This window comes from Bubalus bubalis, chromosome 5 (assembly GCF_019923935.1).
Source record: "Bubalus bubalis isolate 160015118507 breed Murrah chromosome 5, NDDB_SH_1, whole genome shotgun sequence".
Classification (NCBI taxonomy): domain Eukaryota; kingdom Metazoa; phylum Chordata; class Mammalia; order Artiodactyla; family Bovidae; genus Bubalus; species Bubalus bubalis.
In genome coordinates, this window is record NC_059161.1 from 19,398,339 (window position 1) to 19,415,269 (window position 16,931).

Sequence of the window (16,931 nt, forward strand, 5' to 3'; positions counted from 1 at the left end):
GTAACAATAAGAATTCCCAGGTAGAAGGAAAGCTATTGATACCCCTATGAATCAAAAACTTTAAATGCTCATAGTTCTGGTTAATGACCAGATTCAAAACTAGGGGTCCTGTCTTGAATGTATTTGCATAGCAAGCACGTTGTTTTTACTTAGACTAAATGTTTGTTTGGGATGAGATAGTGGAAGCCTGTTGGAGATTTGAGGGGGATAAAGATAACCTTTTAAGAACGCTACTGACCTGGAGTATATTTGCCACCATGATTCCTTTGAGGTACTCTGAGGACACTGAGAAGCCCCTACAACTTTGAAGAAGCACAGTTGAAGAAAACATTTTCAGAGTTTAACACCTTCTTTCCCTTAACCCTTATAGATTCAGAACATGTTTTGGGGGTTCTTAATTTGTATATTCTGTACTTAGAGCTTCTAAAAAAATGGCATATTATAACCTTAACCCTACTAATCAAAGTTTATTAAATGTTCAAATTAAGTCAGTAAATCCTGAAGAGTCATTTTTCTAGGAGGGATGGTTAGTCATTCTTTCTCTGTGTGAGCGTCGTCTTTTGTTCACGCCTTTGTTGTAACATTTATGACATTATGCTGCATTGGATTATACTTTAAAAAAATTTATCCTTTCTGCTGGACTTTTAGTCTTCAGAGAGCACACATAGTCTTTTATCCATCTGGGTATTCTCAGTAACTGGGGAAGTTCCAAGAACTTAGTAGGTACAGAGTAAAAGTGTCCAGAGCTTGGGAGGTATCCACAGCTCCTTCCCCCGCAGAGCTGAGAGTTTGGTGACTGTACTCACACCCATCATAAAGTGCAGAGCTGCTGGTTTGGTTTCCTGTGACATGCCCATCCTCACCTCTTCTTCTAAAGAAATGTACAGGCCACTTTCCTAGTCAGATAATAAAATGGATATCGTTTCTAAACTTTTTTTTTTAATCACTATATTTAACTTTCTAATAATATCAATCACTTATCTATAAATAGTGATTTTTATTTTGTATACTGACTTCTTTAAGGGCTCCCAGACTCTAGTGTTTTTCAACATGACACATTGAATACAGTTTCTTTCATAATATCTAGTGACATGACTGATCACAGTAGCTCTGCAGAACAGAAAGCAATCAAATGTACTCCAATTGATGTGAGAGTAGATATATGGGTAATTAGAATATTCCTGCTGCTGCTAAGTCGCTTCAGTCGTGTCCGACTCTGTGTGACCCCATAGGACAGTAGCCCACCAGACTCCCCTGTCCCTGGGATTCTCCAGGCAAGAACACTGGAGTGGGTTGCCATTTCCTTCTCCAATGCATGAAAGTGAAAAGTGAAAGTGAAGTTGCTCAGTCGTGTCCCGACTCTTCGCAACCCCATGGACTACAGCCTACCAGGCTCCTCCGTCCATGGGATTTTCTAGGCAAGAGTACTGGAGTGGGGTGCCATATTCCTAAGATAGAGTTAAACTGAACTGGAAAAGTTAACCTACCTGCCTATCCTCTGCCTAATTCCTACAGAAGTGACTCTTAGATTTAAGTCAGTATTTAGAATTTTGATCATGAGAAGCAATGATAAAATAATGTAGCTTTATTTTCAAAAAGTAGACATTTTAATTCAACTCAGCACACATCTATTATATGAGTCTAAATGAGACAAAACATTGTGGGTATTTGTGCTGCTGAGCTTCTTCATTTTTGAATAGTTGTTTTTGGTATTTTTGGCATCTACATTTGAGTATGTTTAATAAACCTTACTGATTAATTGAGTGAAATATGAACCTCTGTCATTGGCAAAAGTTTTAGTCTGGCCTTATTTCATTGTTATCTAAGTATTAGTCTTTTTATGATAGGATTTAAATCTTTGTATTCTGGAACATATTGTTAAGATACGAAACAGTAAGGAATATGAGTGTGAGAGAGCCATTGAAAGCCTTCCTTTTAATTATAAACAGTAATTTTGTTACTACTACAGCAGATCAGAAATCACAGAAACTAGTCATATTCTGATTTTAGAGAATTTATCCTATAATGTAACAGAATTCCAGTATAACAAAGTAGATTATGATAAAAACTACTATATACTAAAACATTGGGTTACTCCATTAAAGGACTAGAGTAGTCCCTATTGTTTGTTCAGTATAAGAATTTCTTTGATTTCCTTCATCAGTGTTTTGTAGTTTTCTATATGTAGGTCTTTTGTTTCTTTAGGTAGACTTATTCCTAAGTGTTTTATTCTTTTCATCACAATGGTGAATGGAATTGCTTCCTTGATTTTCTTTCTGTTTTCTCATTGTTAGTGTACAGGAATGCAAGGGATTTCTGTGTATTAATTTTATATCCTGTAACTTTACTATATTCATTGATTAGCTCTAGTAATTTCCTGGTAGTGTCTTCATGATTTTCTATGTAGAGGATCATGTCATCTGCAAACAGTGAGGGTTTTACTTCTTTTCCAATCTGGATTCCTTTTCTTTCTTTTTCTTCTCTGATTGTTGTGGCTAAAACTTCCAAAACTACGTTGAATAGTAATGGTGAGAGTGGGCATCTTCGTCTTATTCCTGACTTTAGGGGATACGCTTTCAATTTTTTGCCACTGAAGATAATGTTTGCTGTGGGTTTATCATATATGGCTTTTATTATGTTGAGGTATGTTCCTTCTATGCCTGATTTTTGGAGGGTTTTTATCATAAATGGATGTTGAATTTTGTCAAAGGCTTTCTCTGCATCCATTGAGATAATCATATAGTTTTTATCTTTCAATTTGTTAATGTGGTCTATCACATTGATTTGCGAATATTAAAGAATCCTTGCATCCCTGGGATAAAGCCCACTTGGTCATGATGTATGATCTTTTTAATATGTTGTTGGATTCTGGTTGCTAGAATTTTATTGAGGATTTTTGCATCTGTGTTCACCAGTGATAATGACCTGTAGTTTTCTTTTTTTAATGACATCTTTGTCTTACATTGTTGGTGGGAATGCAAACTAGTTACAGCCACTATGAAGAGCAGTGTGGAGATTCCTTAAAAAACTGGAAATAGAACTGCCTTATGACCCAGCAATCCCACTGCTAGGCATACACATCAAGGAAACAAGAATTGAAAGAGACACGTGTACCCCAGTGTTCATCGCAGCACTGTTTATAATAGCCAGGCCATGGAAGCAACCTAGATGTCCACCAGCAGACAAATGGATAAGAAAGCTGTGGTACGAGACAGCAAAAGAGACACTGATGTATAGAACAGTCTTATGGACTCTGTGGGAGAAGGAGAGGGTGGGAAGATTTGGGAGAATGGCATTGAAACATGTAAAATATCATGTATGAAACGAGTTGCCAGTCCAGGTTCGATGCACGATACTGGATGCTTGGGGCTAGTGCACTGGGACGACCCAGAGGGATGGTATGGGGAGGGAGGAGGGAGGAGGGTTCAGGATGGGGAACACATGTATACCTGTGGCGGATTCATTTTGATATTTGGCAAAACTAATACAATTTTGTAAAGTTTAAAAATAAAATAAAATTTAAAAACAAACAAAAAAAGAAAGCTGTGGTACATATACACAATGGAATATTACTCAGCTATTAAAAAGAACACATTTGAATCAGTTCTAATGAGGTGGATGAAACTGGAGCCTGTTATACAGAGTGAAGTAAGTCAGAAAGAAAAACACCAATACAGTATATTAACACATATATATGGATTTTGAAAGATGGTAATGATGACCCTATATACGAGACAGCAAAAGAGACACAGTAAAGAACAAACTTTTGGACTCTGTGGGAGAAGGCAAGGGTGGGATGATTTGAGAGAATAGCATTGAAACATGTTTATTACCATATGTGAAATAGACCACCAGTCCAAGTTCGATGCATGAAACAGGGCACTCAAAGCCAGTGCACTGGGACAACCCTGAGGGATGGGATGGGGAGGGAGGTGGGAGGGGGTTCAGGATGGGGGACACATGTACACTCATGGCAGATTCGTGTCAATGTATGCCAAAAACCACCACAATATTGAAAAGTAACTAGCCTCTAATTAAAATAAATTAAAAAAAATGCAGTTGCAACAATAAAAACAGGCTACTTGTTGAAGTGTTTAGAGTCAAATTTTGCTTGTACTTTGGTGAAATTTATTATCTGGTGTTTTATTTTTCCAAGAGAAAATTTTTCTTTAATTGAGATTAATTGGTTTCTTGGCAGAATTATGTTCAACTGAGGTAAAAGTGACAGGAGGAGTCCTTTTATAGTTTTAGAAACATCAAATGATAATCTTGCATGAAAGGAAAAGCTTTCTTCTATAGAACCATTGTTTTTTTTTCTTTTGGACCATTGGTTTTTTAAAGGAACATTAAAATGTATTTTGAATGTGTTTTTGAGTACTTTAATATATAAACTTCTAATTTTTCCCCAAATTTTTGAAGATTAGGAAAATCATTATCTAATGAATCCATTTACTAAGGCTTGGTATCCAATGTTGTGGCAGTTTCCTGACAAAAATAGTTTATTGTAGATTGTAGATTATAAGGGCCCATTTTAGTTTTATTGTAAATGTTTCTGAGCCAAGGGCCACTGGGGCCAGTTCTGAGCTTGCTCCCTGCCTGTTTTGGTTCTGACCTTTATTTCCACTCTGTCACAGAAAATGACAATATAATGTCATAGGTACAGATCTCTGTGTTAATATTTCACAGCCCTGAAACCAGTTTCTCATTCTGAAGCTAGTTCATTGTTCTGTGGTATAATGGAGGGGATATAAGGTGAGGCTAATTAAGTACAAAAAGTTATGGAACCAAATTGCTGGAATTCAAATGCTGGTTCCATCTCTTTTTAGCTCTGTGACCTTGGACAAGGTATTTATCTCTAAAATGGGGATGATTATACTACCTTTCTCATATGGCATTTTTGTGGATTATATGAATATTTATACAGGGCATCCTAGAATAGCATGTGGCACAAAATAGGTTACTTTGTAACTATTAGTTTTATTCGTATTGTTGTGAACATAGAGTCCCCCCAGGAGAGATCCAGGGCACAGGACTGATGGCAGGAGCCAAAAACACATGTCAGGACCTAACTGTGGAGTTAGGTACAGGTCGTTTGCTTTTGCAGAAGAAAATGACAAACCAGGAAGGGAGAGAGCTGTGTTTGGAACTATAGAAACAAGAGAGTAACAGGTCTTGTGACTCACGGTTACTCTAGTCTTGAGATCAGTTGTGTTTCATTTAAACTGCTGCTGCTGCCGCTGCTGCTAAGTCGCTTCAGTCGTGTCCGGCTCCGTGCGGCCCCATGGACGGCAGCCTACCAGGCTTCTCCGTCCATGGGATTCCCCAGACAAGAACACTGGAGTGGGTTGCCATTTCCTTCTCCAATGCATGAAAGTGGAAAGTGAAAGTGAAGTCGCTCAGTCGTGTCTGACTCTTAGCTATCCCATGGACTGCAGCCTACCAGGCTCCTCCATCCATGGGATTTTCCGGGCAACAGTACTGGAGTGGGGTGCCATTGCCTTCTCCCCATTTAAACTGCAGACTGGCAGAAAAAGCTCTGGTTAATAAGTATAAGGCTTTGCAAAGAGTCAAATGCTTCTGCAATGCATATACTGACTCACTAACAAGTAATCACTTTCAGTGACTTGTATAACTGAGAGGGTTTTACCTAGAAGTTGGCACAAAAAGTGAGAAATTAGGGCATGATTTAAAAATACAACAAATGAAACGTGTACAATATCCAACCCACCCTGCAATAAGATTTGATCTTCCTGGTTATATTCTGTAGTTTGATGCTACGTAATCTGTCAGAATTTTATTAATCCCACTTACACAGGCAGCCATCTGGACCTTCTCTAAGCAAGACCAGACCAGTATACAACTGAAATGATTGATGGGCTCTGGAATTGATTAGTTGTTCTGTGAGACAAATGAACTGTTTTGGCAGAAAATACCAGAGGTCACTGCAGTGGTCAGACACAAAAGCCTGTAGAATTCTAAAGAGATGCTTTCATCATTGACTTATAAAGTTAAAAATTTTAAACTATAATAGATTCTGAAAATATTTTAGAAATATTTTTTCATTAGTTGCTCTCTAGACCTGAGTCTAAAGTGGTAGATTGTAAGTATATATATATACATGTATATATATATATATATTTAAAAACTAGAATAAAGTGCTAATTTTATGCTTTAATTTTGTTTCTGGTGAAAATATGAACTGGAATAAAACTAATGTAAAAGCCAGTCACTTATACATAAATTGTACTCTAAAATTTTCCTGAAAGAGATGTGATTGGAGAAAAATCTACAGCATATATGGTTTTATTGTAAGTGATTTATAAAACCAAATAGTATGAAATTCCATGTAGTTATTTATTCAAAGCTTCACATTGTTATCAGCTTTTAACAAATTTGTTTAAGACTCTGAAGCATCCAGAGTATGCATTACACATATTTTGTACTTAAAAAGTTGAGTATTTGAATTTTTATGCTTTCAGTAGGCTACGTCACTCTGGGATAATACTGTCCCACTGATATCACTGCTGTTCGCACCAAAAAGATTCTCCTGATAGTTAGTAGTGAAACTCTTCCCTATTTCACTGTGTTGCCTAGGATCAACATTGTGTTAACACTTTGGTGATGGGTGATAAATTGAATGACATATGTCTTGTTACATTCTGCTTATTCTTTGAGGACTACACAAGTGTGTATAGGCAAGTGGGCAACTCTCCCTTGAGAATGTGATTGCTCAGAATGAACTTGAGTTATGGATTTATTCAGCCTGTAAAACCTCAGCTGGCATAAATAATTGAGAAAGCAAAGGTTTGTCTGTGGTGCATACCTCAGGGACTCATGGCTCCCTTCCTCCTCTCTACCTCCCTTTCTTATGAAAATGATCCCAGTTGCACTCCTAGATAATAACACACCAAGCAATTAAAAGCCATGGGTGGCTGGAGAGAGGAGAAAAGGTTTAGTTAATGAGCTTTTCCTCTTCCAGTGCCCATGAGAGCCTCAGGAATGACAAGGCGATTAGAGCGAAGAGATAATTATAGATTATGTGAAAATGGGTCCCTTGGGACGAGCAGGTCTTGACATAAACAGTAACTGTTGTAAGAGTCTCCTGGCTCTCATATTCACCCTTTTCTTAGTGCTTTATTTAGCTCCTGTGTGCTCAGTGTCATGATGCCAACCAAGCATATAGGCAAGTCCACCTGTTTGCAGATCAACAGCCCTTTCTGAACAAGAGGTCATTCATCAGCTAAAACCATCATCTTCTCTTCCTCTCCGCCTCTTTTCTTTCTTTTTCCTTCCCCCTCATCCTTTCCCCCACTTTGTTCTTCTTCTGTCTCTTCCTTCTTCTAATCTTTTCCTCCTCTCTTTCTTATATCCTTATCCATATGTAGTACCTTTGAAATGCTAGGCACTTAGTCTTAAGTCTTACAAAGTTTAGTGTGTGTGTGTGTGTGTGTGCGCGCGCACACACACACTCACAAGTATAAAGACACATTAGTTATGGATGTACTATGTCTATTATAATAAAAGCTAGTCATATGTATTATAGATAATATAAATAAATGTTTTCTTCTATTAAATGCTTTACAGATATATTAAAGAAAGATATCTTAAAAATGTTAGCAAAGATGTCAGTTTTGTGTGATAGACAGTCATCTTCTCAATGAATTGTTATCAGCTGTTCTCTCAATGCTGAAAGCAAGCAATTTTGGTTCATTTCATTGCTTTGCAATTTATGAAGTCTTTGCTAATTGCATTGTATATATTAATAAATGCTGGTGTTTATTGAAGTTTGAATTCTGTATAAAAAAGACATTATTACATGATTTACATGGTTCTACTTTTTAATTTTTATCTAATACAAAATTTTATATATTCATTAGATAAATATTTTTAACAGTATATCATGTAAAGTATGCCATTCCTAGGCCTAGACATTGGTCTACCCTCTTTCTCATCTTCTAACACATCAGAAATTCTGTTTCTTCATATTCAAAATAATTCAAATTCATCTGCCTCTCATTATCACCACTATCACACCTTTTGCATTAACATCACTATTCTACATCTCTTGGCCAGGACACTACAGAATGATTTGCAAACTGGATTCCTCACTTCCCTTGCTGTCTCCTCCAAATTTATAAATCAAATCCCCAATCCCTTTCCTGCTTAAAACCTTTAATGATTTCCCATAACACTTAGGTTAGAATTTTAAAATCCTTAACCTGTCTTGCAGGGCCCCTCACCATCTCATCTGATGCCAATTTTCCCCTTCCCAGTTGTTCACTTTGCTCCAACCAATTGGCCTATTTTATTTCCTTGAAGCTTCAATTAATATTTGTTGGGTGAATTGATTGAGAGTATTATATAAAAGTATGAAAAATGATTCTACTTTACAACATATGCTAAAATCTTAAGCGAGTAATAATGTCAGCTAACATATATTGATCACTTATTACATGTTAGTAACCATACTGCATGTGTTATATATATATATATTATTCCACTTAATCTTCAGAATGATCCTATGAGACGTAGGTATTGTAAATATCCCTGTTTTACAGATGAGGAAACTGAGGCTCAAAGAGGTTAGGTTACTTGCCCAAGGTCACAGGGTTAGCAATTCTGCTCTTAAGTGCTACACTGTATAGCTTCTGAGATGTTTGAAGAATCATTGTAATCTCCAATTACTGAAATTGAATTTGATAGTTGTTATTATATTAATATAGTGAGTATCTTCAGTTTACATTTTTTAATTAAATTTCTTTTCCATTTAGTGTTTTTAAAAATGTGCCTCACTGGTATAATTAGAGACTGTAGTCTTTCATTTATCAATATACTGATGATGATGTTTCCCTTAGATTAATTGTTTTTATTGATTTTAGACTTACCTTAATGGTTGAGAATGTAACTCATCTCTATAGCCAAGAGATTCTATAGATTTTTCTGATGTGGGCACTGGTTTTAGAGGAATTGATCAGAACTGAACTACATTTTTCTTATGGACACTTAAAGTATCAGAAATTTTCAATCAACTTTTTTAGAGTTAAGCAGGTTTTAACAGGTGAAAATGCATTTTTAGTAACTAGTTATTTTTTTTTAATATAATTTATACCTAAATAACCTTTCCAGTATAACAAGTTATCTATAAGAAGTACCTGGGGCATTGATCTCTTCTTTGTTATTGTTTGCTTGAAAAAAATACGAGAAAAATATGTTAAAAATGTAAGTGGTTTCATTTGAAGGGACTCTTATCGAAATATGTAAGATAGTAAATAGAACTTTTTATTTGAGGCTTGTAACAATTTTCTGGTCCTAGAACTAAACACACTGCATATGTAACCCAGTCAGAAAATAGTTATTACTTGGTGAAAGTTACAACTTGGTGCAATGCAGAAGACCCAGGTTTGATCCCTGTATCGGGAAGATTCCCTGGAGAAGGAAATGGCAACCCACTCCAGTATTCTTGCCTGGAAAATCCCATGGACGGAGGAGCCTGACAGGCTACAGTCCATGGGGTTGCAAAGAGTCGGACATGACTGAGTGACTTCACTTTCTTTTCCTTTTATTCTGTTCTTCAAGATCCTTTAGTCACTTAGCTGGTTTGTCAGTATATTCTTCAAGCCCAGGTTGTAATGTCAGCTCTTCTGTGATGCCTTCTTTGCTCATCTTCGGTTGAGTGGCCCATTCCTTGCTTTGGGCCTCTACTTTATAGAATATTGGGTTGGAGCAATGATATTTGAAAAACCTCTGCTGACGTAGTTCCTACAAGAATTTTGGAAGACTGTTCCCTTTTATATTTTTAGGATACCTTCTAAAATGTTTTTTAATAACTTTTTTTAGCTGTGCTAGGTCTTCATTGCTGCATGTGGGCTTTCTCTAGCTGCAGCGAGTGGGTCTGCTGCCTGTTTGTGGCGTGCAGGCTTCTCATGGTGGTAGCTTCTCTTGTTGAGGAGCCTGGGCTCTAGGGTGTGTGGGCTTCAGCGATTGCGGCTTGAGGGTTCACTAGTTGTGGCACACAAACTTACTGCCCTGTGGCATGTGGGATCTTAGTTCCCGGACCAAGGATTGAACCCGTGTCCCCCGCATTGGCTGGCGGATTCTTCACTGCTATACCACCAGGCAAGTCCCAGCATCTAAAATTTTTATTTAAAAGTTTAAATAATTGCAAAGGGCATAATTCCTGACATTTTGTAAATAATGGAATTTTAAAATAAACATTCATTTAGATGTATCCAACAGAATCTAAATACTATAACAACAATCCATTTTTTTAATGTATGTTAATTGGAATATAATTGCTTTACAATGTTGTGTTGGTTTCTGCTGTACAGCAGCGTGAATCAACTATAAGTATACATATATCCCCTCTCTCTTGAGCCTCCTTCCCACCTGCCTTCCCCTCAGGTCATCACAGAGCACCAGGCTGAGCTCCCTGTGCTATACAGCAGCTTCCCGCTGCTGTTTTGTACCTGACCGTGTGTATAGTCAGTGCTGACCCTCTCCTTGCCTCCGTTTCCACATGTCCATTCTCTGTCTGCATCTCTATTCCTGGGAATAGGTTTGCCAGCACCATTTTTATGCTACCGTTGAGGAAAATTGGGGAAACAATACCAGCTCTCTGTATTATTTCTTACAGCTACATGTGAATCTTCAGTTGTCTTGAAATAGAAAGTTTACTTAAAAATAAAATTCTGATCTTGATTTTAAAGTATATGTGTAAGGTCCTCTTTGTGTTTTCATTCATTCAATAAATTTTAATTATCTATTGGAATACTGTTTTAATGTCTGATTGCCAGTTGCTTGATAAATACAATAAGTTGAAATATTTACTGAATGTGTCTATTAAATAGTTAGATATCTGAGTTTATCCTGTAAGTGTGCTTTTTAATTCTATAAGGTCAGTGAAAAGTAAATAGACTTTAGATGGCTTGCCATGAAACCTAACTATCTAAAATAGTCTTTTGATAGGAAAATGCAGTCTTTGTAGAAAGTGGTGGAGATAGCATTTTTAGGCATGAGCAAGAATCTCATCTTCCTGTGACTGATGAAAGACAACCGTACTTAAACATCATCCCTCTCATCCATGAGTATGTGCCCTTACATTGCAAAAGAATGTCAAAGAAAGCATGTGTGTGTTTTCATTCCGATAAATGTATTTCCTGTCAATTTTAGGAAATTTGGAGTAATCTCAAGAAAGTCTTGCTGTCTTGTGCTTTGGATAATGTGGGACATTCTTGGGGGTATTCATGAAATAATTCATACTCATCTGTAGAGGATGGATATGATAATTTTATCACATTCAGCAGAGAAAAGGAGAAAGATAACTGGTAAGCATCAAAAGAGAAGATAAAGTGAGAAGATGTAGAAGGGCACTAACAATTTTTAAGGCTCTGCTATATTTGGAGAAGGCAATGGCACCCCACTCCAGTACTCTTGCCTGGAAAATCCCATGGATGGAGGAGCCTGGTAGGCTGCAGTACATGGGGTCGCTAAGAGTCAGACGTGACTAAGCGACTTCACTTTCACTTTTCACTTTCATGCATTGGAAAAGGAAATGGCAACCCACTCCAGTGTTCTTGCCTGGAGAATCCCAAGGACGGGGGAGCCTGGTAGGCTGCCGTCTATGGGGTCACACAGAGTCGGACATGACTGAAGCGACTTAGCAGCATATTTGGTTTGCACATGTCATTTCATGTAAGTACAGAGAAAAATTTCCTGTGGAAGACTGAATTAACTGGGAAATACAGAGGGAAAAAGATTTGTATACTGTACATAATCTTGTTGGGGGCAAGATACAAGATACACAAAGATGTTGCTTCTGATGTTTCTCCGTTTTGACCACTAGGTGGTGACATTGTATAAAGACAGCTTGGTTGCTGGCACGCTAGTCAAAACATGCATGACTTGGTGTTAGATAACTCTATTTAAAAACTAAGCCCAAGAGTATCACTTAATTTTTTTTATTATTAGTCACTGAGCTTTGTAACACATTCATGGTGATTTTATTGACTTTCCCATTTTATATTTAATTTACATTGTGTACTCTACCCTGAAGTATTTTATAAATACTTCTATGTACCTAACATACTTAGTAATGATAAACTACAGTTGATAAGCAGGTATACAGATGAAAAAAATGCCCTGACCTCCAAAAACTTCACATGCCAAAACAAAATAATTGATATAAAGGATACATATTAAGAAACACTGAGAATATATTAAGCAATAGAAACATGTTAAATAAGTTGGTATTTTATTTACTTTCTTACTGCTTATGGCATAGGTGTACATGCCCATTTAGGATTAAGGAAGAAGGGCCACCCAGAAGGTCCTCCCATTTCTGAATAACCCTCCAGTATTATTGGGTAAGGGTAACCTATATCCCAAGGATCCTCCATACTTTCCTTTCTGTGCCCCACCACCAACTCCTCATTATTTTCTATTCAAAACAGTTGGTGAGAAGTGTATTTTTTATTATGACTTAAAATGGCACAGTACTTTATCTCACAGTTGAAGTTGCTGCCTATTGAATTAGAGGGGTCTCTGTTACTGTATCAAAGGAAACTAGGCCCCTCGTATCCCCAGGTCAGAATGCTGAATGCACTTTTTTCATAGAAAGTATTTTTTGTGATAGTTAAATATAGCTAAAATAGTATTATATGAAGCTTTAATTTAAAAAAATCAGACTTATCCTTTTAGGGGTTTTGGTCTCAGACTTCTCTATCCCCCCCTACCCCGCCCAGAGTAAATGATCTGGAAAAGCATTTTCTCTTCTGCAAATGAACATTTTCCAGAGATGATACTTTTTTTTTTAAAGCATGATTTTTTTTCCTGGAGACTTAGCTCATTTTCTCTAGCTTGAGGTGGACTGTTTCTCCACTGTATTCTGATCTGCCTTTTCAAAGATCCAGCTTCACATTATGTTAATAGTGTATAGATTTGGGGAACTTGTCTGGTGGTCCATCAGCTAAGACTCCGTACTCCCAATGCAGGCGGCCCCGGTTCCGTCCCTGGTGGGGAAACTAGATCCCACATGCTGCCGCGAAGAGTTCGCTTTCTGCAACTGGAAGATCCTGCATGCCACAGCTAAAGATCAGAGATCACATGTACTGCAACCAAGCCAGCGCAGCCAGATAAATAAATGAAAACAAATACAGTTTTAAACTGTATAGATTTTAATCATTTCAGCTATACTGCACATGTACTGAGCACAGAGTTCCTTGCTTACCCTTGTTATCTGCTATAAACAGAATCTTGCCCAGTGCCTTGCATGTAGTAGGTTTTCAACTAAATACATCAACTGCATAAGGAAACCTTAGATGGTAAACGCCACAGGACTGTGGTATGAGTTCATTACCACTGACTGGGAAGTGACTTTTTATATGGTCACATGCTTTAATTTCTGATAAATGGAAGCTATGGCCTTACATTTATCAAAAATACTAGTTATAATTTTGGGAACTCAAATTGCATTCTTTTATGCCTGTTTGGAAAATTAAGCCCACATGTTGGACAGTTTCATTATTAATATTCCAAATTACCGATCCTTTGAGGACCTCATTGAAACTGCCCATCCGCCTGTTCTCCCTGCTCCCTGCCAACACATTCATTAAAATGTATTATGCATTTGCACACATAATTCTGTATACTGTTTTAGAGGACTCATAGACCTCATGTCAAGAACTTCTGCTTTAGATTCTGCAATAGATTACAGCTTACTAGTTGAAGATGAGGCTTGATATAATAGAAAAGTAGAAAAATGGACTATCTACAAAATCAGTTGATCTGAGTGAGTTCTAGCTCTTATTCTACCTTTGATATATGTGATGCTATTTGACAGATCATATAATGTCTCCATACCTCTGTCTTTATCTGTGAAGTGAAGCTGTCGGATAAGAGTAAGTTAATTAGTACACTGACGTACTTAGAGTAGTACTGGGTGTATAGTATGCTTCCCAGTCTTTATTTGTATTATCTCATGAAGGATTTCCAAATTTTATGATGCTGTAATTATCTTTCCCTTAAGAAAATTACTTTGGTGTGCATGTATGTGTGTGTGTTGTGTGTGTATTTGTGTATAATTTTTAAAAACTTGGATAGCAACCAACTTATTCTGTTTTTCTCTAATAGAAGTAGTAAGTTTGTTCCGATCCTTTGCTGCCTCTATGCTGGCAATGGAAAATGACCTTCTCACTGCAGTGCTGCAATTGAACATTCTGAGTCAGAGGATATATGTTCCTGTCAGTGTGTAAAAGCAACTGGGGAGAAAAAAAGCATTGAGAAAATCTACTCAAGATGTTTTATTAGTGTACTAGTGTAACTTGTTAAAGCAGATGAAGCTTTTCTCTATAATTATAGTTGCTAAGAACCTTAGGCTTTTCAGAGATTGGATGTATTGTATTACTGAAAATCCACTATTGTTCATGGGAAATTCTTTATAAAAACAGATTCCATTAATGTTTACAGCAAACAGATTGTATTAAAAATATGTAACTTTTCTGTGTTACATATTAACACAAAAACTTTTTTTTTTAACTCCAATTAGGGAAGAAGACAAAGACATATTTGATTACTGCAGGGAAAACAACATTGACCATATAACCAAAGTCATCAAAACAAAAAACATGGATGTGAATATGAAAGATGAAGAGGTATGAAACAAGTATATTGTCCTTTGCCCAGTAACTATATTTCTAGAAAACTGTCAAAATCTTGGTCAATCCAGTTATATCAATGCAGGTCCACTATTTAAAGGGGTCCTATAGTATTTTGTAAAATATATTACTTATTGATTTGTTTTGTGAATAAAACTGTTCACATATTGAGCTTAAACTGTCCCTGAATTATAGTTGTTAAAAAAAAAAGGAGCAAAACTTGCTAATCACTTTGAATCATTTTTCTCATTCTGTGATAATGCAGTAAAGATGATTTCAATGACCATCTTCAATCAAAGGTGGCAAGTGTTAGGAAGAAGACATGCAGTGATCATAGATAATGTGTAGAGTAGATAATTGACTTCTGTATTAAATGAGAGCTCTCTGTACAGGTTAGCCTTTAATATTATCTCACTTTTAGGCAACATCTTTCCTGTAATATGTTTTCAAAGACATCTGGAACTGAAAATGTAAGACTGTAACTCTACAGTAAAGGAGGACCAGTGATACTGGTCCCATCTCTCTCTCCTCACTCTCTTAACAAAGTTATTATCACAGCTATTAGTTTCAGTTTTCTTCTTGAATCACTATTGTATCAATGTTTTTATTATTGTTACAAATTATGTATAATTATGTAATATAGTCAATTATAATATGGTTATAATGTAACTATATTATTATGACTATGTAAATATTGTTTGCTGAGCTTTGGGCTGTACTATATGTATTAGTCAACTTTTGCTATAGCAAAAAAAGAAAAATTTCAGTAGCTAACAACATTTATTTATTGTTCATGTTGCAAAAGGCTTGGAACCAGTTGAGACTCTGCTGGGTTCTACTAGCCTGGTTTGTGCTCAGTTCATCTTGATTTCACCTGTTCTCATTTGAGATCTCATCCCAGCGGATAGACCCTGGGTGGGGCAGACAGAGCCAGATCCCACAAACACATTTAAAGCTTTCCTTGACTAGTGTGCGTCACATTTCCCTGTTTTCCTTTGTCTAAAACAAGTCACAAGGCCAAGACCCAGGTCAGTACAGTAGGAAGTCTGCTCTGATTACAGGGAAGCAAGGCAAAGGTAAAAAGTGAAAGAGTAAACTATGTAATCATGAATAATGCAATCTACATTCCATGGTACAGCATTTTGTTTTTCGTAAAGTTAATAGTGGCCTCTCTATTTGCTTTTATACTTTTCTTGGTCTTCTATGTTCCTATTAACTCTTCCCTCAATTTTCCCAATAGAGGTCTTCTCATGCAGTCAATCCCGTATTTTTCCTTTTTTTTTCCTTTAGGAATATCCCTCCGGAACCTTCCTTCCTCCTTTTTCATCTCTAGTCTGGACTGGTTGCTCGCTTAGCCTCTCGCATAGATGTCATTCTAGCATTACGTTTTACCACTGTCCTTGGAATTCTCTTCCCCTTTCTTCTGGATTTTTCTGTTTTCTGGATTGTAGGTCTTCACCTTTTATTGTTTTGTTGGAGTGTCTCCTCCTGTAGCTTCCTTTTTTATTCATTTCCTGGTTTTGAAGGAGCATTTCCTTCAGTAGTTTCCTGGGAAAGGTAAATGTTTTGAGAACTTCCTTGTTGAAAATGTTTCTGTCAGAGCTCTTGACATATCCCACATGCTCAATAAAGATTTGATGAACTGTGAATTAATGAATGATAGAATGAGTGAATAAGCAGAAGCAGTATAGTGTAACGGTGATGAGCTGGACTACCTGGGTTCAAGGGCTAGTACCGTCACTTCCTAGGTAGATGACCTTTGTCAAGTTTATTCTGTCTCAGTTTCCTAATGTGTAAAATGAGAATAGTACCTGTGTTAGAAATGTCATATTAAAGGAGTTAATGTACATAAAGGACTTAAACAGTACCTGAAACACATACACCAAGACATCAATAAATGTCTTAATTGTCCTCAGTGAATAATATGAATGAAGGATGATGATATAATGAAGAAATCACTTAATTCTTTTTTCTAAGACTTAAATTTTTTTTTTAAGAGCAGAGCAGTTTTAAGTTTTATAATCAACTTGAGAGGAAGGTATATATGGTACATTTTTTTTAAAACCAAGAATGTACATTAATATATCATAATCACCTAAAGTCCATAATTCACTTTAGGGCTCACTCTTGGTGCTGTACATCCTGTGTATCTGGACAGATGTATAATGACATATTCATCATTACAGTATCATAAGAGTACTTTCATGACCCTAGAAATCCTATGTCTTTCCTATTTGTACCTCCTGCTCCCCTGGCAACCACTGATCTTTTTCTTGTCTC

The 16,931-nt window shown here is 36.6% G+C and overlaps 1 protein-coding gene across 1 annotated transcript in view; it reads left to right on the forward strand.

The window, feature by feature from the left end:
- ACBD6 (acyl-CoA binding domain containing 6) overlaps positions 1-16,931 on the forward strand; it is a gene marked incomplete in the record, with an annotated part of 136,903 nt that overhangs the window by 68,110 nt on the left and 51,862 nt on the right. Inside the window, 1 exon segment of the mRNA XM_045165679.1 lies at positions 14,543-14,648. Within this exon segment, the coding sequence (XP_045021614.1) occupies positions 14,543-14,648 (106 nt within the window).